We start from the raw sequence: 21,695 nt of genomic DNA, 5'->3' as shown, positions 1-21,695 counted from the left end.
AAGCAAGCACTAACCTTATTTAGACAAAATTTAGAGGAGGAGACCTACATACAGTTAAGTGTGAAGCTCAAGAATATAAGCTTAAAAATAAATGTTGTTTACCCAAATTCAGGTAGCGACCAAGTATTATTTTAGTACCCATCTTGACTCAAGATCCCAATTATGAAAGAACAATACATTAAAACAAAACAAGCACACCTGGTGATTCACCGGAGGCTGATTTACTTTTCTTTTTTGTTTCTGGGAGAGGTTGGTATGGTCTTTGTCCCACAGGCTCATCACCTTGGATAGCTGTTAGATCATGCATACTGAAACTTCGTAAACGTTCAGTTATTGCTCCTTGGCTCTATTTAACAGAGAAGTGATAGATCCAAGAAAAGAAATGCACTTTAAACTACTTAATATGTTTCCATTTAACTTTCCTCCAACATTTTATCATGAAGCTTATTCATTTTAAAATGAAACATTCAGAAAAGTTGAAAGAATTCTACAGTGGATACCCATATATCATTTATATTTTGCTATAACTGCTTTACCATATATTTACCATCTCTCCATCCATCAATCAATTTTTAATGCATTTCAAAGCAAGTTGTAGACATCAGTACATTCCACTCCCAAACATTTCAGCTTTAAATTTAATTCAAGAATGTAAAAAAATGTTTAATGAGCTTATCCTCTCTGTAAACATCATCCATAATATTTCTCTCTCCTAAAAGTAGCACTTTGAGGGCTTCCCTGGTGGCGCAGTGGTTGAGAGTCCGCCTGCCGATGCAGGGGACACGGGTTCGTGCCCCCGTCCGGGAAGATCCCACATGCCGCGGAGCGGCTGGGCCCTTGAGCCATGGCCGCTGAGCCTGCGCGTCCGGAGCCTGTGCTCCGCAACGGGAGAGGCCACAGCAGTGAGAGGCCCGCGTACCACAAAAAAAAAAAAAAAAGTAGCACTTTGAGGCTTACGTTTATGATTCAGAAGAACTTTTTAAAGTAAAAGAGATGCTGTCTTAAAGCTAAGTCAGGAATGGTAATGGCTCTACCTAGAACACAGTAAAAAAAATTTAAGAGCCAAAGAATCTTGAGTATGAAACGATATTCAGTTAATGAATTCACCATCTGGCAAAGCATATCTACTAATACACACAATTTGACTTTAAGTCATTTTAAAGCCTTAACAATATGGTAGACATTAGGTACAAGTGGGTATTTAAATTTAACTAAAATTAAATAAGTTTAAAAATTCAGCTCCTTAATTGCACTAGCTACATTTCAAATGCTCAATAGCCACATGTGGCTAGTGGCTATTGTACTGGACAGTGCAGATACAGGACATTCCCATTACTGCAGAAAGTTCAATGCTTTTCATCATTGCACAGCTTTGAAAGGGACATTTCTGAACTTCTCAGACATAACTACATTTCCCCCCAAAGTATAAAGTTTTGTAAAGAGAAAAAAATAATCTCTAAATTTACCCACTTGAAAATTTGCATAGCATACAGATGACTCATTTCTTATTTATAGCTGGATTAAAAATATTCGAAAGGTTTTTTTTACATTTATTATTTCTTCTTCTCACACATGTGAATTTATGATTGCCTCTAGTTATAATGTAACTGTAGAAACTCATCCATAATGGTTCATCTCTAAATTTCAAAGCCTAGGGCACCACAAACATTCGAACATTACTGCTAACATGTATTTTACACTGAAGAAAAAGGTCTTGTTTCATGAGTCTTGATTTAGCTACTCCGAGTGAGTGATATCCTATTATGTCAAACCCAAACACCATTTTCATTCCCCACTTAAGTTTTGTAATTTCTACCATATTTTTTGAATTATGAAAAAGAATTATTAAATTAAAGGGTCTATATCCTCAATAAAAATAATTGGATTCCACACATCTTTAAACATTCTTGACAAGGTTTAATTCATTATACTATCTTTTTATCGGATACCATTTGCTTCTTAAATAGAGGATGACAGGGCTTCCCTGGTGGCGTAGTGGTTGAGAGTCCGCCTGCCGATGCAGCGGGACACGGGTTCGTGCCCCGGTCCGGGAAGATCCCACATGCTGCGGAGCAGCTGGGTCCCTGAGCCATGACAGCTGAACCTGTGCGTCCGGAGCCTGTGCTCCGCAACGGGAGAGGCCACAACAGTGAGAGGCCCGCGTACAGCCAAAAAAAAAAAAAAAAAAAAAAGAAGATGACAGAAGACTTCAGACACACACTAAAAGGAAGTGACCAGTGCTCATCCGAAACAGATGCCTTGTTTTCTCAGAACTGTCATTTTCTCTATTCCTATCTTTGTATGTCTGTGCCCTCTCTCAGCAATTCTTGACTTTTTTTCCTATTGCCAAATGAATGATAATATACGTCCATGATACCCTCTACTGTAACTCCCAAACCCTCACACTCAAGAAAGTACATCTCAGCATGCAAATGAGTCAAAGTGCCATTGAATCAGTCTAGCTTTATAGCACCCAGAAACTTTGGTATCTTTAACGATTATAATCAACTAATTACTTCGGGCATATCTCACAAATGAACTCACAAATTAATGTTCGTTCTATTGCTGTACTTTATATATTTTGCCTCCAGAGCAAGATTTAAAGAAACTAGAGAGGGACAAATCTTCGGCTTCTTCTGTTCTCTGAGTGCACGTGGTACGGGACTGATATTGAGTATGTAATAAGTAAACTAAATACTCTTTTTATGCCTCTTCTTTTTCATTACTCTTGACTGCTGGTAAGTTCTCCATAGGTTGCAGCATGTTTTAATGTAAACACTGGAGTTTATATAGAGAGTTTCAGCACCAAACTATAGGTACAGTCATGGGTATCTATCTACATGGGTAGATTACACCATCCACTAGGAGTTTGCTTCAGGTTACATTAAAGGTGAGCAACCTCCCTGTTGGCGCAGTGGTTGAGAGTCCGCCTGCCGATGCAGGGGACACGGGTTCATGCCCCGGTCTGGGAAGATCCCACATGCTGTGGAGCAGCTGGACCCATGAGCCATAGCTGCTGGGCCTGTGTGTCCGGAGCCTGTGGCCCGCAATGGGAGAGGCCACAACAGTAGGAGGCCCGCGTACCGCAAAAAAAAAAAAAAAAAAAAAAAAGGTGAGCAACCCTGAGGTATCTGGGTGATCTCTATACAGTATGGATTTTTTTTCTTTTTTTTTTTTTTGCGGTACGTGGGCCTCTCACTGTTGTGGCCTCTCCCGTTGCGGAGCACGGGCTCCAGACGCGCAGGCTCAGCGGCCATGGCTCACAGGCCCAGCCGCTTCGCAGCATGTGGGATCTCCCCAGACCAGGGCACGAGCCCGTGTCCCCTGCATCGGCAGGCGGACTCTCAACCACTGCGCCACCAGGGAAGCCCCAGTATGGATTTTAATGTAGCTCTTGAGTAACCAACCCTCTAGCCCCAAGTATTATCAATCCCCCAAAAAGGCCAGGTGCTGTAGACAAAAGCAAAAAGGGGCTGTACCCTCCTTGAAGACCCACGGCACTTCAACAGCCATTATCACTTTGAAAAATCATTTTTTTCCACTGTATATTTTCTAATGGGTCCAGAATAGAAATAACATGGGGAGAGAACTATTGCACTATTATGAACTTCAAAAATATTACATAAATTATAAGTATCCAATGTGACCACTTTAAAGGAGAAGTGTCATTATAAAATAATTGCAGCTAAAGGCAGACCTATTCCCTCTAATTTTTATATATTCAGCACAAAAAGTCCATTAATAAGGGAATTATGTTTGCAATAAAATGTTAAGTGGAAATATCTACCCTCCACCTCAGAATTCTAAATCATGCAAAATATGGGCACAAGTATGCAGTATGGTTATAGTTAGGGAAAAATACTAAAAAATGAAAACAGTGTGAAGTTTAGGCAGATGAGCGATTTTTTTCAAAAATTTCTTCATATTACAAAATTAGTCATAGATGGTATAGTGAAATTCTAATTGTAACATAGTATACTATAAGAATTTCTGATCCATTTCTTGATCATTTCTCCAATATCTAAATTCCTTACTCCCATAATTAAAAGAAAAATTGTTTCTACATTTTGAGGGCATAAACAGGGAATTATTATAGTCACTTGTCAATAACAATACAAAAGATATTGAGATTTTCTTTAAATTAATAATGCCTTTTCAGAAACCACAGAGGACAGAAAGCACTGGGATGACATATTCAAAGTTTTGAGAGAAAAAAAGTTTCAAATGTGTATTCACTATCCAGCAAAACTGTCCTTTAAAGAACAAATTCAGACAAAGATATTTAAAAACTAAGAATTTGTCACTAGCAGCCCTCGCCTATAACAAATACTAAAGGAAGTCATTCCAGCTGAAAGGAAAGGACGCTGGACAGTAAATATAATAGAACCCATGTGAACGAATAAAGAGCACTGTAAGGGCGTCCCTGGTGGCGCAGTGGTTGAGAGTCTGCCTGCTGATGCAGGTGACACGGGTTTGTGCCCCGGTCCGGGAAGATCCCACATGCCGTGGAGCGGCTGGGCCCGTGAGCCATGGCCGCTGAGCCTGCGCGTCTGGAGCCTGTGCTCCGCAACGGGAGAGGCCACCACAGTGAGAGGCCCGTGTACCACAAAAAAAAAAAAAAAAAAAAAATGAAGACAGGTTCTAGTCTGAGGAGGAAAATACATGTGGAAAGAGCAGTTTCAGTCAGTAAGTTGGAAGGGCGTTACCATCCACAAGGTAATTCTATATCCCAGTATTTTAGATCCTATTCTCTACAGAATTGTATGTACACTGTCTGTTAAAATTGGTCCTAAAAATCAAAGAGAAGGTAACAGAAAGATTATGATGAGAAAGCAAAAGTCAAAGTAATTAAAAAGCATTCTGAAGAATATTTCACATCATTAGCAGAAGTGTTCCTGCCTTCAGGTAACTCTGAGTTCTCGGGGTTTGAATTTGGATGAGCCCAGAACATCCATTTAAGAAACTAAGAACACTGTAAGGGCTGACTGGGCGGGAGGGCTGGGACCAAATCTAACACATTCAAGCTCTGGAAAGAATCCTTCAGCTGAGAAGCAGCTTCACACAGAGCTCACTTACATCCAAGGGCACTAGAGAATCTGCATGTCTGCTCAAGTATCCAAGTCTATAGTTGGCATCTGTGAAAAGGGACCCTGCATGTATGACTAATTCTAACTTCTTTATACCCAAACGATTCTGCCTTTGTTTAAATACTTCATATCCTGGTTATATATTACATTAAAGTTACTATATTTTGTGTTAAATAAGGGGAATTTACCGTGCTTATCAGCATCTTTGTATAAAACCTCAACCTATCCTCTTCACATTTTTAAATTAAGAATTCAAAAACATAATCAGCAATGCTTTATAATCTTATAAGCATACAAACAATCTTTTTATTTTTTTTATTTTGCGGTACGCGGGCCTTTCACTGTTGTGGCCTCTCCCGTTGCGGAGCACAGGCTCCGGACGCGCAAGCTCAGTGGCCATGGCTCACGGTCCCAGCCGCTCCGTGGCATGTGGGATCTTCCCGGACCGGGGCACGAATCCATGTCTCCTAGCATCGCCAGGCAGACTCTCAACCACTGCACCACCAGGGAAGCCCCAAACAATCTTTTATGGAACAATTTTTATGATACTGTTCAATAATGAATAGCCATGAAGCTCTATTTCTCGTTGATCTTTGACATACTACAGTATAACTGCAGATAGGATCAGTCTCCAGTTTTTAGGGAAATGGCTTTACCCTATGGACATTTAACACAATCTTATCAAGCCTAGAATGGAATTGATTGCATCTGCATTAAGTGAAAAATATATTTTAGTGGTTTTAAGATTAAAGCAATATATATTTATTGAAGAATGTTTGTAACAGAGAAAATATAAAAAAGAAAGATTATTTGTAACCCATCACCCAAACTACCTATACATATTTATGTATTCTTTTAGCCTTTTCTGACTCATCATACTTTTAGAGCAGGGTTTCTCAACTTCAGCACCAATGCTATTTTGGGCTAGATAATTTTGTGTGTGTGTGTGTGGGGATGCCGTCCTGTGCTTTGTAGGATATTAAGCAGCATCCTTGTCCTCTACCTGAGATGCCACTGGCAGCACACCCCTCTAACTTGTGACAACCCACAACGTCTCCAAACATGGCCAAATGTCCCTTGGAGGGCAAAACTACCCCCAGTTGAGAAGCACTGTTTTAGAGCATAAGGGGTTTTAGAAGTCAGTTTTTACCCCTGCATTTTACGGGTAAGAAAATAAATACTTAGATCAGTGCAGATGACTGCCCCAAATCTCACTGCTAATTAGTGGCAGAATCAGGGCTAAAAAATGCTGACAACTCAACTGCTATAGAATTCAACTTTCATTATAATATTGTGCTTTCCTAGATTGCAGAGAAAAAAATATGATCTTTCTTCTCCATTGTCTAAAGAAGTGCTCCCTTTTTAAATGGATGATACTAAGCAGCTGAATCTCCTTAAATCCTTTCACAAACAGAAAGCCATTAAAACAGACAGCAAGGGCTTCCCTGGTGGCGCAGTGGTTCAGAGTCCGCCTGCCGATGCAGGGGACACGGGTTCGTACCCCGGTCTGGGAAGATCCCATCACACCACAGAGCGGCTAGGCCCGTAAACCCTGGCCATTAAGCCTGCGCGTCTGGAGCCTGTGCTCCGCAATGGGAGAGGCCACAACAGTGAGAGGCCCGCATACCGCAAAAAAGAAAACAAAAAAAAAAACAAACAGCAAGATGTCAGGATTTCTGACCTAATCATCATCATTTACAGTCAATAAGATTTCAGAAATTTTAACTTTAATACTCTCATTTCTGTGATAATTGATTTTTTTTATAATATCTGCCAAAGAATTCACCAAGAAGAGGCTGCCAAAGAAAATCCCAAGAGATGGTTAATACGAGTAAACGTACTTTTCTTCATCTGTCCTTCGTCCGGCAGGAGTATTGCTCATCTGTACAAAGGCCACCGGCATTTATCGTGTGAAAGCTATGGGATGTTGAACATCCTCAGTAAAATCCCTGAAGCTCCTTCGTATGCTTGTGCTTTGCTCAGCCAAAATAAACTTGCACACTGACCTTGGTAACAGATGCCTGGTAATGAGGTCACAGAACTGAGTAACATTTTCAGAAAATTGCTTTACGGTGTAATAAATGTTCTGATTAGATTCCTATTTTCATCTTTAACATGCTCAGGTGGTTCAACCTGGGAAAACTAGTCAGGGGTACTGCTGATCTTTAAAGGTCACACTGAGAGTCCAATATTTTTAGCCTGAAAGATATTTTAGAAAAACCATATATTGCAAAAAAAATGTTTAATAATTCTCAAGTCTTTCTATTAGCTTTCTTGCAGTTTCTCCTTAAACTTGACCTATTTCCTATTTCAGTTTCACTTTACTCTTCGGTATGAAGTGTCTGGTTCAGTGATTCGTCCATCACACTACCTTTCTTTGACATCTCCAGAGATGAAACTAATTTCCCCTACTTTAAAATAGGCACAGTAAAACTTGAGGCAAATAGTGTTAACATTATGCTGTGTTCAGCATATTTAACGACTATTTCTAATGAATAAAATCCAGTATGGTTGATGCCAGCATTCCTGTGCTCATGAGGCGAATGGTGAGGGTTGCCTCATACAGTGAGCTTGATAACAAAAGGATCAGGAGATCACAAACAAAAGAGAGCATTCCAAAGTGAATTCAAATTACAGGATGTGTGTTTGTTTGTTCTGCAGTGGTAACTTAGATGACTTTTATGATCTGTTTCCTGCCTTTGAAGTAGGGAGGTGGTTTTGATTTGTTAAATGTATAAATAAAAACAAACATTGAACAACAAAGAAGCCAGAGAAACATAGGTAGAGAATTACTTTTATAGCCTTTCTACAGCAAAGTGTTTCTGTGAGACAATGCTTACTTTTATTTTATTTTTTATTTATATTTTTTGTCTGCACCGTGAGGCTTGTGGGATCGTAGTTCCCGGACCAGGGATTGAACCCTGGCCCTCGGCAGTGAAAGCGTGGAGTCCTAACCACTGCACCGCCAGGGAATTACCAGATAATGCTTATTTTCATAGTGGAGGGCAAGGGGTAGGCTCTAAGCAACCAAAGATGAGGTAAAATTTTCAGTTAGTGAGTACAGACATTCAGCTTGACAGTAGTAGCCTGTGAGGATAAGGACTGTTATCTATTTTGTTCATTGCTGCATCCCAAGCACCTACCATATGGTAGGCATTAAATACATACATAGAGACTTCCCTGGAAGTCCAATAGATAAGACTCTGGCTCTCAATGCAGGGGGCCTGGGTTCAATCCTTGGTCAGGGAACTAGATCCCACATGCTGCAAGTAAGACCGGGCGCAGCCAAAACAAACAAACAAACAAATAATAAAAACATACATACATATAGATGTTAAATAATTAAATACATACATGTTGAATAAATATATTGGATGTTAAATACTGATGGCAGCAAAGTATGTATAAAATAAAAATAAATGAGAAGGGAACCAGGATAAGATAATCTAGTTGGGGTTTCTGATTCCTCACACAGAGTTTGGAAGTAGTAAGTCAAAATAAAATAAATATCCTACAAAATAGTGATAATATGTAGGGAGGTGTCTCACAGAGTATGTAGGATTATAAACTATATTTAAGTGTTAAAGTGAAGAGAGCAGGGACTTCCCCACTGGTTCAGTGGTTAAGAATCCGCCTGCCAAAGCAGGGGATGTGGGTTCGCACCCTGGTCCAGGAAGATCCCACGTGCCTGGGGGCAACTAGGCCCGTGCACCACAGCTACTGAGCCTGCGCACTATAGGCTGCGAGCCACAACTACTGAAGCTGGCGCGCCTAGAGCCCGTGCTCCACGACAAGAGAAGCCACCGCGATGAGAAGTCCACGTACCGCAAAGAAGAGCAGCCCCCGCTCTCCCACCGCAACTAGAGAAAGCCCGCGCACAGCAACAAAGACCCAATGCAGCCAAGTAAAGAAAAAAAAAAAAGTAAAGAGGGCAAATAGGATTTGTGTGCTTCTATGTTTCCTAATACAATGTTCTAAAATGTCTATATTTTCTAAGCAATTTTTGACGTCAAAAGTTAATTTTTAGTTTTTTGCGATAGAATCACGTTGAATGTTGCTTTTAAGTATGGAAAACTCAGAAAGCATCTTCTCTGGGGTGTAAATAAATACATGTACTTCATTTGTAAAGTTAAATAATGCTAAATTTTGTAACAAAAGAAAGCAAGAAGCCCTCGGTCCCCTTCTCTCCATTCCCCTGCAGGCAACCACTTTAAAACCTCTACTTTCATATACAGAAGATGACGACTTTAGTTCTCTTCCACCTCATTTTCTCCTCCTCGCCATCCTTCCAATTGAGAAGTTAAGTAAATCACCGATGGTTACTTAGAAAGTCACACTCAGCACTTTCTGGATCTGAAACCTATTTTCCTTCCATATACTACACACCAAAACCAATTATGCTATGGTATTTAAAATAAACCACAGTAATTACTACATGCAAAGAAATCCAAAAGCCATAATGCGAATTTTCACAGAAGGCATTCCTTTGATAATTTGGCTTGCAAAACACAACACATGACATTAGTAATTGGCTAAGTAAAATCTTAAGTTTTAAGAACAGAAAATTTTCATGCCTTATTTTGAATAATCAAGTTACCTCAAACTGGTTGAAGTATGGGTGCAGAAGTAAGCCAGAAATCCTACCAAGATATTGCCATGGAGAGAGAGAGGGAAAAAACACCAAAGACAGAGAAAGAAAGAATGGTCATCTTCACTAAAGGTGATTTACTCAAAACTACTTTAAGGTTATAAAGCAGGAAAATTATGACAAAATGACATTTTCCAGTATGCTTTACTTACTAACTAGCTCTCATTTTGTCATCAATTAAGAGTTTCAAAATATCCAACAATTATAGAAAACACATGTTAAAATGCCTTTAAAATAATCTACTTTTTTTTCCTAGTATTACAGAAATAAACAAGGTAAATTTGTGCCAAAATTTTATAATGATCTGAAGTAAAAAGCCACCCTACATTATTCATTGACAATGTGACACTGGATTAAAAAAAAAAAAGGTAAATAAAGAATTACCTTCACTGCTGCAGTGACAGCGGCAGTAGCTGCTAAATTTAAACCTTGACGCCCAAAGTTTACCATAGTCTCATAGCCTCGTTCCTTTGCTTGTACAATATAATCATCAATCTCCTAGAAAAAAAATCAAAACCATAAATATTAATTTTATTTAAAAAGAATGTCAAGAAGCTGAAAACTGGGACTTCTCCCCCTTAACGTAATAGTTTCACTCATTTTATAGCATACAGCATGTGATGATATACAGTTCTAACAAGTGATTTGTGGAAATAATCTGTATATCTTACCCTTTCCTTTGAAGAAAGTAGTGGATGAAGGAATTTTCTATATATTAAACTTGCTCCTTTGGTATAGGGAGAGAGCAGCCATATGACAAAAGCAATCTTAAGCTCGTAGTACAGGGGGAACCTAACAAGAAAAAATTAGAAAAAAACGCCAGTGAAAATAAAGTGCAGACCACGAGGAAATTGCAAAAAAAACTTTTTACAAAGTTCAGTCACTGGGTTAAGTTTTCACATGTAAAAAGTTGTGATCAGGAAAACAACCATGTTTGAATTGACAAAAATCTCATTAACTATACAGATCAGAGCAACCTGACCCCCAGAGTGATTCACACATTCTAGTACAAGATTGCTCTGTTTAGACAAGCACAGCCAAGCTGCCAAACTGACTGTGGCAGTTCAGAGAGGGCGTTAATAGCATTTATAACCACGATAGTAAGGTACACCCACCCTGTCTGCAGAGCGTAGCTGTCATGGCATTACCTGGACACACCTCCAAGCATCAGGAGTCACCTTTATAAGCACCAAGTGTACAGTGTTACCCCATATACACATCTCCTTCCCTTAGAGCTCCCAGAAAACGTCCCCTCCAATTTCATTTGGCCAGAACTGCAGCACTTGACAGACCTAAACTGTTCACTTGAAAGGAGAATGGAATTGCCATTGTGGTAACCTGGGAATTAGGGTAATATACCCATGCCCCTTCCCACTTGATTCTTCAGTGCCTTCTCGGTAGGCTGAAAACACTTCCTCAAGCAATGACCATGGCTTTAGCCATGTGACCTGCTTTGGGCAACAGAATGTGAGTGTGACATATGTCACATGCAAGGAGATGCTTTAAATGCCCTTTGACTCCCTCACCTCAACACCCCCAACCTCCTGCTTTCAACTTTTGCTTTTTGCCACGAGAACAGCTGCTTCTTCATCCTTGGTCCTTGAACAAGAAGACACTTAAAACTGAGCTGAGCCCAGCAAAGTTGCAGTCAACCATTTGTCCTCATATAGCTTGAGCAAGAAATGAATGTTTGTTTTTCTAACCCATTGTGCTTTTAGGGTTGTTTGTTGCCACAGCAAAAGTTAACTAATACATCATGAGGGGACCAGCACCTTGTGGTACATGAAGTACTAAGATACATGATAAAAAAAAAAAATCTGGACTCTTCTGATGAGACAGGTGGGCAGGGGGCAGTGAGGAATGACTCTTGTGTAGTCTACAAAGGGTCTCTGCACAGTGCAGTTACAGAGGAGTTTCTGGACTATCATTGCTCGTGGTAAGCTTTTTCTACGTTGTTTACTTTTTTTTTTATTTTTATTTTTTGCGGTACGCGGGCCTCTCACTGTTGTGGCCTCTCCCGTTGCAGAGCACAGGCTCTGGACGCGCAGGCTCAGCGGCCATGACTCACGGGCCCAGCCGCTCCGTGGCATGTGGGATCTTCCCGGACCGGGGCACGAACCCGTGTCCCCTGCATCAGCAGGCGGACTCTCAACCACTGGGCCACCAGGGAAGCCCTGTATATGAGACTTTTAAGGATGGGGAGGGAGTGCTAAAACCAGATGCTGTGGGATTCAAAAGAGGAGTCGTGGGCTTCCCTGGTGGCGCAGTGGTTGAGAGTCCGCCTGCCGATGCAGGGGACATGGGTTCGTGCCCCGGTCCGGGAAGATCCCACATGCCGTGGAGCGGCTGGGCCCGTGAGCCATGGCCGCTGGGCCTGCGCGTCCGGAGCCTGTGCTCCGCAACTCGAGAGGCCACAACAGTGAAAGGCCCACATACAGCCAAAAAAAAAAAAAAAAAAAAAAGCTATAAAAAGAGGAGTCGCTTAGGAAGAAATCAAGAAAAAATAGTCTGAAGTCATCAGTGTGGAAAAAAGATAATGACAACCAAGTTTTCTCTATTCCAAGGTAGTGGGAGGTGTGTGGGAGATGGGCAGGGAGTGGCATGTGGGGAGAAGGATGAGCTGCCTTCACCTGGGGGATTTCCAAAGGAAAGTAATGTCTTGTGGGGAACCCAGATGAAGAAAATGATACAATGGATAATTAGGTAGACTGATCAAATTCACTCCGTTAACAGCCAGAGCAGGATAAGAACTCAGGACACCTGAATAAGAGTCTATAGTCTGGCCTTTTGTCATCACTAGAACTTACCAAGCAACTGTCTGATCTGCTACTGTTTCAGTCACAGTATAGAGAGCAAAGACAATCCAGTACATCATCCATCGAACCTGGAAACAATAAAAATACATATGGAATAATAGACCAAAGTTATCTGCAACTCTGAAAAACTGTATATATCATATATAGTATGTAGGATTAAATGCAGAAGGCGATGGTTTAATTCTCAACAGGTTTTATGCCTGAGTTCCTCACATCACTACATCAGTAGTCTTGGGATAGAAGAATCAAAGAATAACAAATCTCTAGGCTTGATACAATATAATGTAGGAACCGAAATGAGAGAATTGAAAAAATAGGACATGTTTTTCTTAACTGGAGGAAAATTCTTTAAAAGATCTTATCTACGTGCTCCCTTATGAAGATTACTAGCTATTTAATTATTATACAAATCATACAGTATATGATATGACCACATTTAATCTTTATTAGGCTTTTAAATTTTGCATTCCTTATTTCTCAATATATAGAAACAATTTGGAAACCAAAGAACAATCCTGGGTTTGTTACATCCATGATGCTAGTCACCCACTTTGAAAGTCTAAGGTTGGTGTCTTCTTCCTCTTACCCTAAATATAAGCCTGTAATCTTTTTTTTTTTTTTTTTTGCGGTACGCGGGCCTCTCACCGCTGCGGCCTCTCCCGCTGCGGAGCAGAGGCTGCAGACGCGCAGGCTCAGCGGCCATGGCTCACGGGCCCAGCCACTCCGCGGCATGCAGGATCCTCCCGGACTGGGGCACGAACCCGTGTCCCCTGCATCGGCAGGCAGACTCCCAACCACCGCACCACCAGGGAAGCCCAGCCTGTAATCTTTCACATATCCTTTTCTTTCTACTCCAATACCACAAGAGTAGTTGCAATAGACCAAATGTTTGTGTCCCTTCAAAATTCATAGGCTGAAATCCTAACCCTGAATGTGTACTAGAAGGTGGGGCCTTTGGGAGGTTTTCAGGTCATGAAGGTAGTGTCCTCATGAATGTGAATAGTGTCCTTATAAAAGAGACCCCAGAGAGCTCTCTCTGCTCTTCTACCATGTGAGGACACAGCAAGAAGATGGCCATCATAAACTGGGAAGTGGGCCCTCACCAGACATGGGGTCTGCTGGCACTTTGATCTTGGACTTCTCAGCCTCCTAAACTGTGAGAATACATTTCTGTTGTTTATAAACCACCTAGACTATGGTATTTTTGTTATAGCAGCCTAAAAGAACTAAGACAGTAGTTCAGGATATTTTTACCTCTTGCCTGGAATAGAGCATCTTAAAAGGTCCTCAAGACTCTGGTATCTCTGTACCAATCCTTTTCATGGAATGCTGCCATATTAATTTTATCTTGAACTCATTCTCACAAATGAGTGAGAATATACCTTTCCACCTTCCTAAGCACAGAGACTCTCATCTCTCATGTAGGTTGGATTTTCTTTAAGGGTTAAAATCTCTGCTTTTCAACCTAGGTGTCCATCGATAGATGAATGGATAAAGAAGATGTGGTACGTATATACAAAGGAATATTACTCAGCCATAAAAAGAAACAAAATTGAGTTATTTGTAGTGAGGTGGATGGACTTAGAGTCTGTCATACAGAGTGAAGTAAGTCAGAAAGAGAAAAACAAATACCATATGCTAACACATATATATGGAATCTAAAAAAAAAAAAAAGGTTCTGAAGAACCTAGGGGCAGGACAGGAATAAAGATGCAAACGTAGAGAATGGACTTGAGGACACGGGGAGGGGGAAGGGTAAGCTGGGACGAAGTGAGAGAGTAGCACTGACATATATACATTACCAAATGTACAGTAGATAGCTAGTGGGAAGCAGCCGCATAGCACAGGGAGATCAGCTTGGTGCTTTGTGACCACCTAGAGGGGTGGGATAGGGAGGGTGGGAGGGAGGGAGATGCAAGAGGGAGGGGATATGCGTATATATGTATACGTATAGCTGATTCACTGTGTTATACAGCAGAAACTAACATAACATTGTAAAGCAATTATACTACAATAAAGATGTAAAAAAAACCCCCTCCACTTTCTCAATAATATAATAATGGCTAACAATAATACACAAAACCATGACAACTATAGGCCAGGGACTGTACTAAGTGCATCACATATATTAATTCACTTATCCCCACAACAACATTATGAAGTAGAAAACATAATTATATGATTATAAGGAAACGGTGGCAGAGAGAGGTAAAATGACTTATTCAAGCTGCCTGACTCTGGAATTGGTGCTAGTAACCAATTTTGCCATGTACAGAAAGAAATGTGAGGAATTGCTGAATGCGAGGTCCAAGAATAACCACTACTTCCCTTGTTCTCATCCCAATAAGATGACAAAAAAACAAAAATTAGGTCTCTATAATTAGCTAGAAAATTGACCTATTTAGTTTTAATACAGATGCTTGTTTGGGTATTCCATAAACAATAAGGAACTATAACTCAGGTAGCTTAAACAGTTTTCTATGTACATGGAGAAATCAGTAATAGCTATGAATAACTTTTGAAGCAATGTGTTGTGACATATGCATAATAATTTACCCAAGAGCTTAGAAAATTGCCTGAAGAAAATAGTACGGCACGTTATCTCTATTTAAACTACAACGAAATTGATTTATAAGATTATCATCTCAAATTAAAAAAGAAAGTTAGACCAAATATTCTCTTTAGTTTTTCACTTTTCATGAGTTATCTTAAATCCCTCACTGCTGCCAGTTCCAAGCTTTTGTCCCAATATGGGGATTTTCTTCCAGGGCTAAAATCCTATGTGTTTTTTCTCCCCGCCCCTTTCTATTTAAAGGAAAGTGAGGCTCTCACATGAGTTTGTTCATTTAGCTTTTCCAAAGCAAACAGTAATTTAGTACTTTTACTGTTCAACTGTATTCACAAGGTTATCCCCTCAAAAAGAAATGGAGAAAAAAAGCCCCTGCAAACAAAACAATGCACTTTCATTGAGCTAGAAGGGACCTTGGTGGCGATCAAGTTTTTTGAACTAAATAAACCTTTATTGAAAAAAATTGTAAAACAATTACCAAAAAAAACCCCAGCTCTGGTTGGTCCTCCCATTCTACCCACCGTCGGACTCTTGAGGAAACTCCAAGAAACCCTACTGCTCCATGGGGCAGAGTTTGAAAATAAGTAACCTGGCAAACTACTCTCATTTTACTGAGGGCCAAAGTAAGCATGTTGTGCAAGGTCACCAAGCTGGGAAATGGGCGCAGGAGGGCACAGTCTACTTTGAAGCCTGAACCAGGCAGATTTTCAAACAAGCAGCTGCCATCAGACCAATCTTTTCAACTCTCTCTTCCGTCTCCGGTACTCAGCTTGGGGATTTCAGTGTAAACTTTACCACCTTCTTTCCTGGGAAAGTAGTGGCTTGAGTGAAATGGTCTCCCTCATAGGAACTTTAGGAAACTTTCAGAAAAATAAATGATTTAAGTCAACGCTTGTTATTTTTCATTATTTTATATTTTCATTATTTTACTATTTTACAACCGTCATTATGGATGTGATCTTCCAAATGGATAACAACGATAAAAAATACCCTACAAATAGTCATAATTTACCTGTTAATAGGGTTGAGTAGAGGTGAAAGGAACTGCACAGATAGCTAATGTTTGGTGACACTCCCTGAAAGACTACTTCTCAAATAGACTAGAGCTGCTACAGTCCCACAGGTTTCAAAAGCACCCTGGCTTCGGTAAAGTCAAGTGTTAATTCAGTTTTCAAATTCATTTTAAACCCCACCAAATAAATAAGTACTTTCACGTATATAATGTTTATCTCTAAAAGGAAAAAAATTTATTTAGGTTGTGAGAATACACAATAATGCCAAAAATAAAAAAAGGGAGAAAAGAAGAAAAAGAAGGCTCTATCTTTTTAGTTAAAAAACAACAACAAACTATATACTCAATAGGGTATTCCTAGACATTTTCCTGAGGTATAGGCTACAATTTTATATAAGCAAAACTCCATGGTTCTAATTTATCTTTATTGAATATATTCTTTGACAATCTGCTCTCATAAACTTATGGATTTTTTTGTTGTCCTCATTAGAAAGATGGACCTTAAATATAGTTGAGTTGTGGTAATAATTAAATGAATTCAATGAGTGTGTGTTATTCATGGGAACAAGCACAAAGAAAGTTAACCTTGAAAAGATACTGCTTTCTTTTTTCTGTTAATGGTTGGGATTTTATACCAAATGATTACTCAGCAAAGGTTTCATTAAAACTATACCTCAGGCTTCCCTGGTGGCGCAGTGGCTGGGAGTCCGCCTGCCGATGCAGGGGACACGGGTTTGTGCCCAGGTCCGGGAGGACCCCGCACGCTGCGGAGCGGCTGGGCCCGTGAGCCATGGCCGCTGAACCTGCGCGTCCGGAGCCTGTGCTCCGCAGCGGGAGAGGCCACAACAGTGAGAGGCCCGCGTACCGCAAAAACAAAAAACAAAAAACCAAAAAAACAACTATACCTCAAGGCTGCTCAGTCTACTGTTTAAGGTCTAGCCCAAAGGAAATAACAGAAAGAAGTCAAGGAGAGAAAGAAAAGAAGGAAGGAAGAAAGGAAGGAAGGAGGGAAGGAGGGAGGGAGGGAAGGAAGGAAGGAAGAAAGAAAAAAAAGCAAGTCACAAATTTAGAATTATAAATATGTGGAGATAAAATATTCTTTAGATCGACAGAAAACATCAGTAACAAAATGCAATACTAAAACAAAAAACTAGTAGGAAGACAATCACACTGATAATCTTATGATTGTATGTAACCAAATATAATAGAAATAAGTGTCATTAAAATGTTATGCAAATAGAAGACTGTAACTTAACAGGTAACTGTAATAAACCACAGTCTACCTTTAAAATTACTGGGAAAAAAATTGATGTTCTTAAGATAGTGGGAACAAATGCTATTTCTTTCCAGTTCAGAAACAATTGGTAAAATCAACAAAACTGTTGTTTAGGTATCTTCATGAGAACAATGAGTAATAAGCAAGCTACTCAACTTTTGCTTAAAATTCTCTGATTCCAGGGAATTGAATTATCCAGCAAGGTGGAGCTTATACCTATAAACACTAAGATGGACACATACACACATCCTACTTTTGATTAATCTTTCATATCAAACATAATTTAGACTATTCCTAAGGACTCAGGTGGGCTCATTATATATAACACTCATTGACACAACTGTAGCAAACCCTACCTACTTCACATCATGGGAATAGAAACAGGAATATAACAGCTTCTGTCCTCAAGGAGTTAACATTTTACTGGGGAGAAAAACAGGTAAATAACAGCGATTTAAAAAATGTTCTTCTGTTTTTACTACATTAGATGCCCTAGTTCCCAGTATGAGTCAAGAGCACAAGAGTTTGAGGAAAGCTTATTAAAGGGACTATTTATAAAGTTGTGGGTGAGGTTCAGGAAAACCAACAAAGGATAGCAGTTCACCCTTGAGCTAGAGACAGCAGGAACTGACGTTATCCCCTTGGTGTGAAGAAGGGAGGACAGGGAAAGGTTTCATGGGATCCAGACAGGGTAACCGTAGGGGACAGCTGTAGCCTCAGGTAGACAGTCACAGCCAACCTGTGGTGGCAGGGAGGAAGCAGGGAGACCAGTACTCTGACTTCACCCTCATCCTGCCTTCTGATCTTCGGCAGGAGCCTCTCATGAGCCAAACCCAAAGGGAAGTCAGACATAATGCAGCCTGTAAGGATCGGCCTCCTGGCCCCTAAGTGAGGCAGAGCAAGGTGGAGTGTGGGGAAGAAACTCCCCCGGAGGGGCAGGTGGTGGGTGCCAGCGCTATTCAGCCTGTCAGCTCTTGGAAACATATCAAGAATCAAAGTCATTTCTCACCCCTTCCACAGACACCTCCCCAGTGCAGATGACCCTCATCTCCTGTCTGGATTATCCTTATAGTGTCCTAACTGATCACTCTGCTTTTTGGGGTCTTTTGCACACTTCACTGAGTGTCTCCTTAATGAGCAGGTCATTCCTTTGCTCAAACCCCTCTGATGGCCCCCCTCAGAATTCTTACCTCAGCCTACAAGGCCCTGTGGATCTGGCACCTCAGCTGCCTCTCTGGCCTCATCTTCTCCTCTTCCTCCTTCCCCTGTTCTGCTCCAGTCACATTGACCCTTTACTGTCCTTCCTGTGTACGGTAATATTCCTGCCTCAGGGCCTTAGTACATGCTATTTCCTTGTTGAAATGCTCTTCCCTCAGTTATCCACGTGGACAGCTTTCTCACTTGCTTCAGGTCTCTGCTCAAATATTTATCCGAGAGGCCTTTCCTGACCACTTGTTTAAAATAACAGTGTCGTTCTAACTCCCTTATCATGACTTATTTTTCTCTTTAGCACATATCACATATCATAGACACATCTAACAAATATTCAATTTTTTTCCTGCCTTTCCTTACTAGAATGTAAACTCCAAGAGGACAAAGACTTTCATTTTTTTCACTACTAAATCCTCTGTGCCTGCAGAGAAGGTGCTCAATAAACATATGAATTGTTGCATGAATATGGGGCTGCACAGAGCTTAGTGTGCTCCTTTACGTCAGGACTGCAAAAGGCTGGACAGTAGACAAGAGGCAAAGACATGACAATTAAATATAGAGGAGTCTTTTAAGAGACCTGGTTTAAAAAGAAAAAAAGGGGAAATAAAAAATAGCATGAGGCAAAAGGAAAGCATGTGTACAGTCTCAAGGACTGAACATTTTACTGGAGAGATAATGAGATTCAAATTATGAGAAAGCAGGAATACTTAATGGAACAAGATCTTGAATGAGATAGACAAGAATAATATTAGAAAGAAGAGTGGGATCAAGAAAGAAGCAGGGGGACTTCCCTGGTGTCACAGTGGGTAAGACTCCACACTCCCAATGCAGGGGACCCAGGTTCGATCCCTGGTCAGGGAACTAGATCCCACATGCATGCCGCAACTAAGCGTTCGCATGCCACAACTAAGAAGCCCACGTGCCACAACTAAGACCCAGCGCAACCAACCAACCAACCAACCAAATAAATAAATAAATGTTTAAAAAAATAAAAAGAAAGAAAGAATCAGGGATGCATCTTTCTCTGGGATAGAAGGAAAAGAAAAGAAGAGTGGCCATGTTGGGAAGAAGGCTGAAGTGGTTCATAGTTGAGGCCCTCTATCTTTACTCTGCAGTAGGAGGGTAGGTCATCTTTTAAGGCTGGGGATGGGTGGGAAGGAGAGTGGACTTGAAAAGAGTAGTAAAGGTTTTTACAAGTTGTCTATATGGATGGAAAAAGACCTGCCTAGTGTAGAGATGGAAGAGGTTATGTGACCAAGGATGCTCTCCACTGCTCTGGGTATCAGAGCTAGGGGGCTGCAAAGAAAGGTCTAGAATGGTGAAACAAGACAGGTGTGGAGGTGACAGCTTGCTGTCCATAAAAAGACAGAATAACGGAGTGGCGGCTGGGGAGTGGCCCAGCCAGGGCCGGTGCTTCTCAGCCTAACCTCTGAGGGAGGAAGGGCCACGTGTCCCGGTCTCGCCGACAGAATCTTAGCTGAGGCTTTTGAGAAGGGCTGGGTCTCCCCCACAGGCTCTCTCCCTTCCTGCGGCTGGGAGGGCAGAGGGCAGAGCAACCTTGGAATCTATTTGTTCAAGATGGGCAGGGCCCTAGTTCTTCTTACACGGTTGCTTGAGAAGCATTTCTTGCTGAAGTCAACACTAACCTGGACCGTCACGTGAGAGAGAAAAACATTTCTGTATTCCCTCAGCCGTTGCTTTTTTTTTTTTTGCATTTTGTAATTATAGCAGCTTAGCCTACCCTAATATAAAAGGCTATCCTCTAATCTCTATGGAGAGTGAGAGAGCAAGGCCATAGTAGCCATGGTTCCAGAACTAGGTGGACATTGGTCACAGTGCCATTGGCTGTCATCTGGGACATAGCTAATGCCCTGGTTGGCAGTGATGGGTGCTACTTCCACAGTGATCTTGGAAATGGAGAAGAGGACTATCCTTTTAAGAAACTCTGGCTGAGATATCCCCAGGGGACTCTCAGAAGTACTGGGGAAGAAATTGGAGGATACGCAAGATTGATATTCTCATGCAGCAGATTGGGGCAGAGTCAGAGAAATACTATTTCAAATTACTATTGTGATCCTTTGGCAAGTGTGGCTTCTATCTGGGTGAATTTGTTGTCATCTGTATTGTCAGTATATGTGACTTAAGGCAATCCCCTGCTACATTCAGCAGGCCAAGGAATCAGATAAATAAGCTTGTTAGAAATATGCATAAAGTTTAAAGTCATTATATTCTGAGTGGTAGGCCAAGATATCCAAAAAATAAAATGCATAGAAGTCGGTGGGAAGACTACATGAAAAAAGTTGTTCAATGGTCTATTTTGCCTACTTTGCTTTGTTTTCTTTCCCAGTACACCTAATGCCTACTACAGTACCTGGTACAAAATAAACGCTCAAAAATACTTATTTAAAGAATTAGTGACCTGGGCTAACTTATAAGCAAGAATATAATTTCCATTTTCCCTAAGTATTTGGTAATAAAGTTCTTTTGAAGTGGTCACAATGAAATGGCAATCACTTATCAATTTTGGGACACTTTACCCACTATATGTTTCATGACTAGAGAAATGTGATGAATGTTTTAATTAAAAATAAAATATTTATAAATAAAAGATTACTCAATAGAATGTTAAAATCATTTAAATATCAAAATGAATTTATTTTCTAAGAAAATATACTCCTGTAATTAGGCAAGTTCTTCTGAAAATTATGGAGTCAACTGTGATATAAGACCATAGTATCTAAAATTACTTTCTGGTTTACATAGTGCACGGATCAGATTATCCTACTTAACAAGCCAGCACTTGCTTTATTACTCAAAATCCATAAGGCTTTTATAAAGACTTAGCATTTCGGAAACCCAGACAGTCATGTGATAGTGTTCTTGCTTTACTCTCTGAAAGGAATTAGGATAGTTTAAGCCTGAGTGAATACTGTAAAATGAATGTACTCATAGGCTAAATTTACTATCAAAAGACCATGTTCCATTTAATAGGTATGCATTTACCTACCCCTGATGCCAAAAGAAAAGTAGGCCTCATTTCATGGGTTTTAAACATTTTTCAACATAACAAGTTTT

General features: G+C 40.5%; 1 protein-coding gene across 2 annotated transcripts in view; it reads right to left on the bottom strand.

Annotated features, from left to right (window-relative positions):
• Window positions 1-21,695, bottom strand: part of REEP3 (receptor accessory protein 3) — a 91,682-nt gene that overhangs the window by 9,627 nt on the left and 60,360 nt on the right. For both annotated transcript variants that reach the window (XM_081234741.1, XM_081234742.1), the window contains exons 3-6: window positions 12,543-12,619; window positions 10,407-10,527; window positions 10,120-10,233; window positions 199-346 (exon numbers count right to left, since the gene is read on the bottom strand). In XM_081234741.1, the coding sequence (XP_081090867.1) occupies window positions 199-346; window positions 10,120-10,233; window positions 10,407-10,527; window positions 12,543-12,619 (460 nt within the window). The remainder of the gene's footprint in view (window positions 1-198; window positions 347-10,119; window positions 10,234-10,406; window positions 10,528-12,542; window positions 12,620-21,695) is intronic.

The sequence above is a fragment of the Mesoplodon bidens genome (genome assembly GCF_964165515.1).
Source record: "Mesoplodon bidens genome assembly, chromosome: 1".
Classification (NCBI taxonomy): Eukaryota; Metazoa; Chordata; class Mammalia; order Artiodactyla; family Ziphiidae; genus Mesoplodon; species Mesoplodon bidens.
This window is presented reverse-complemented; position numbering and strand designations above follow the sequence as displayed.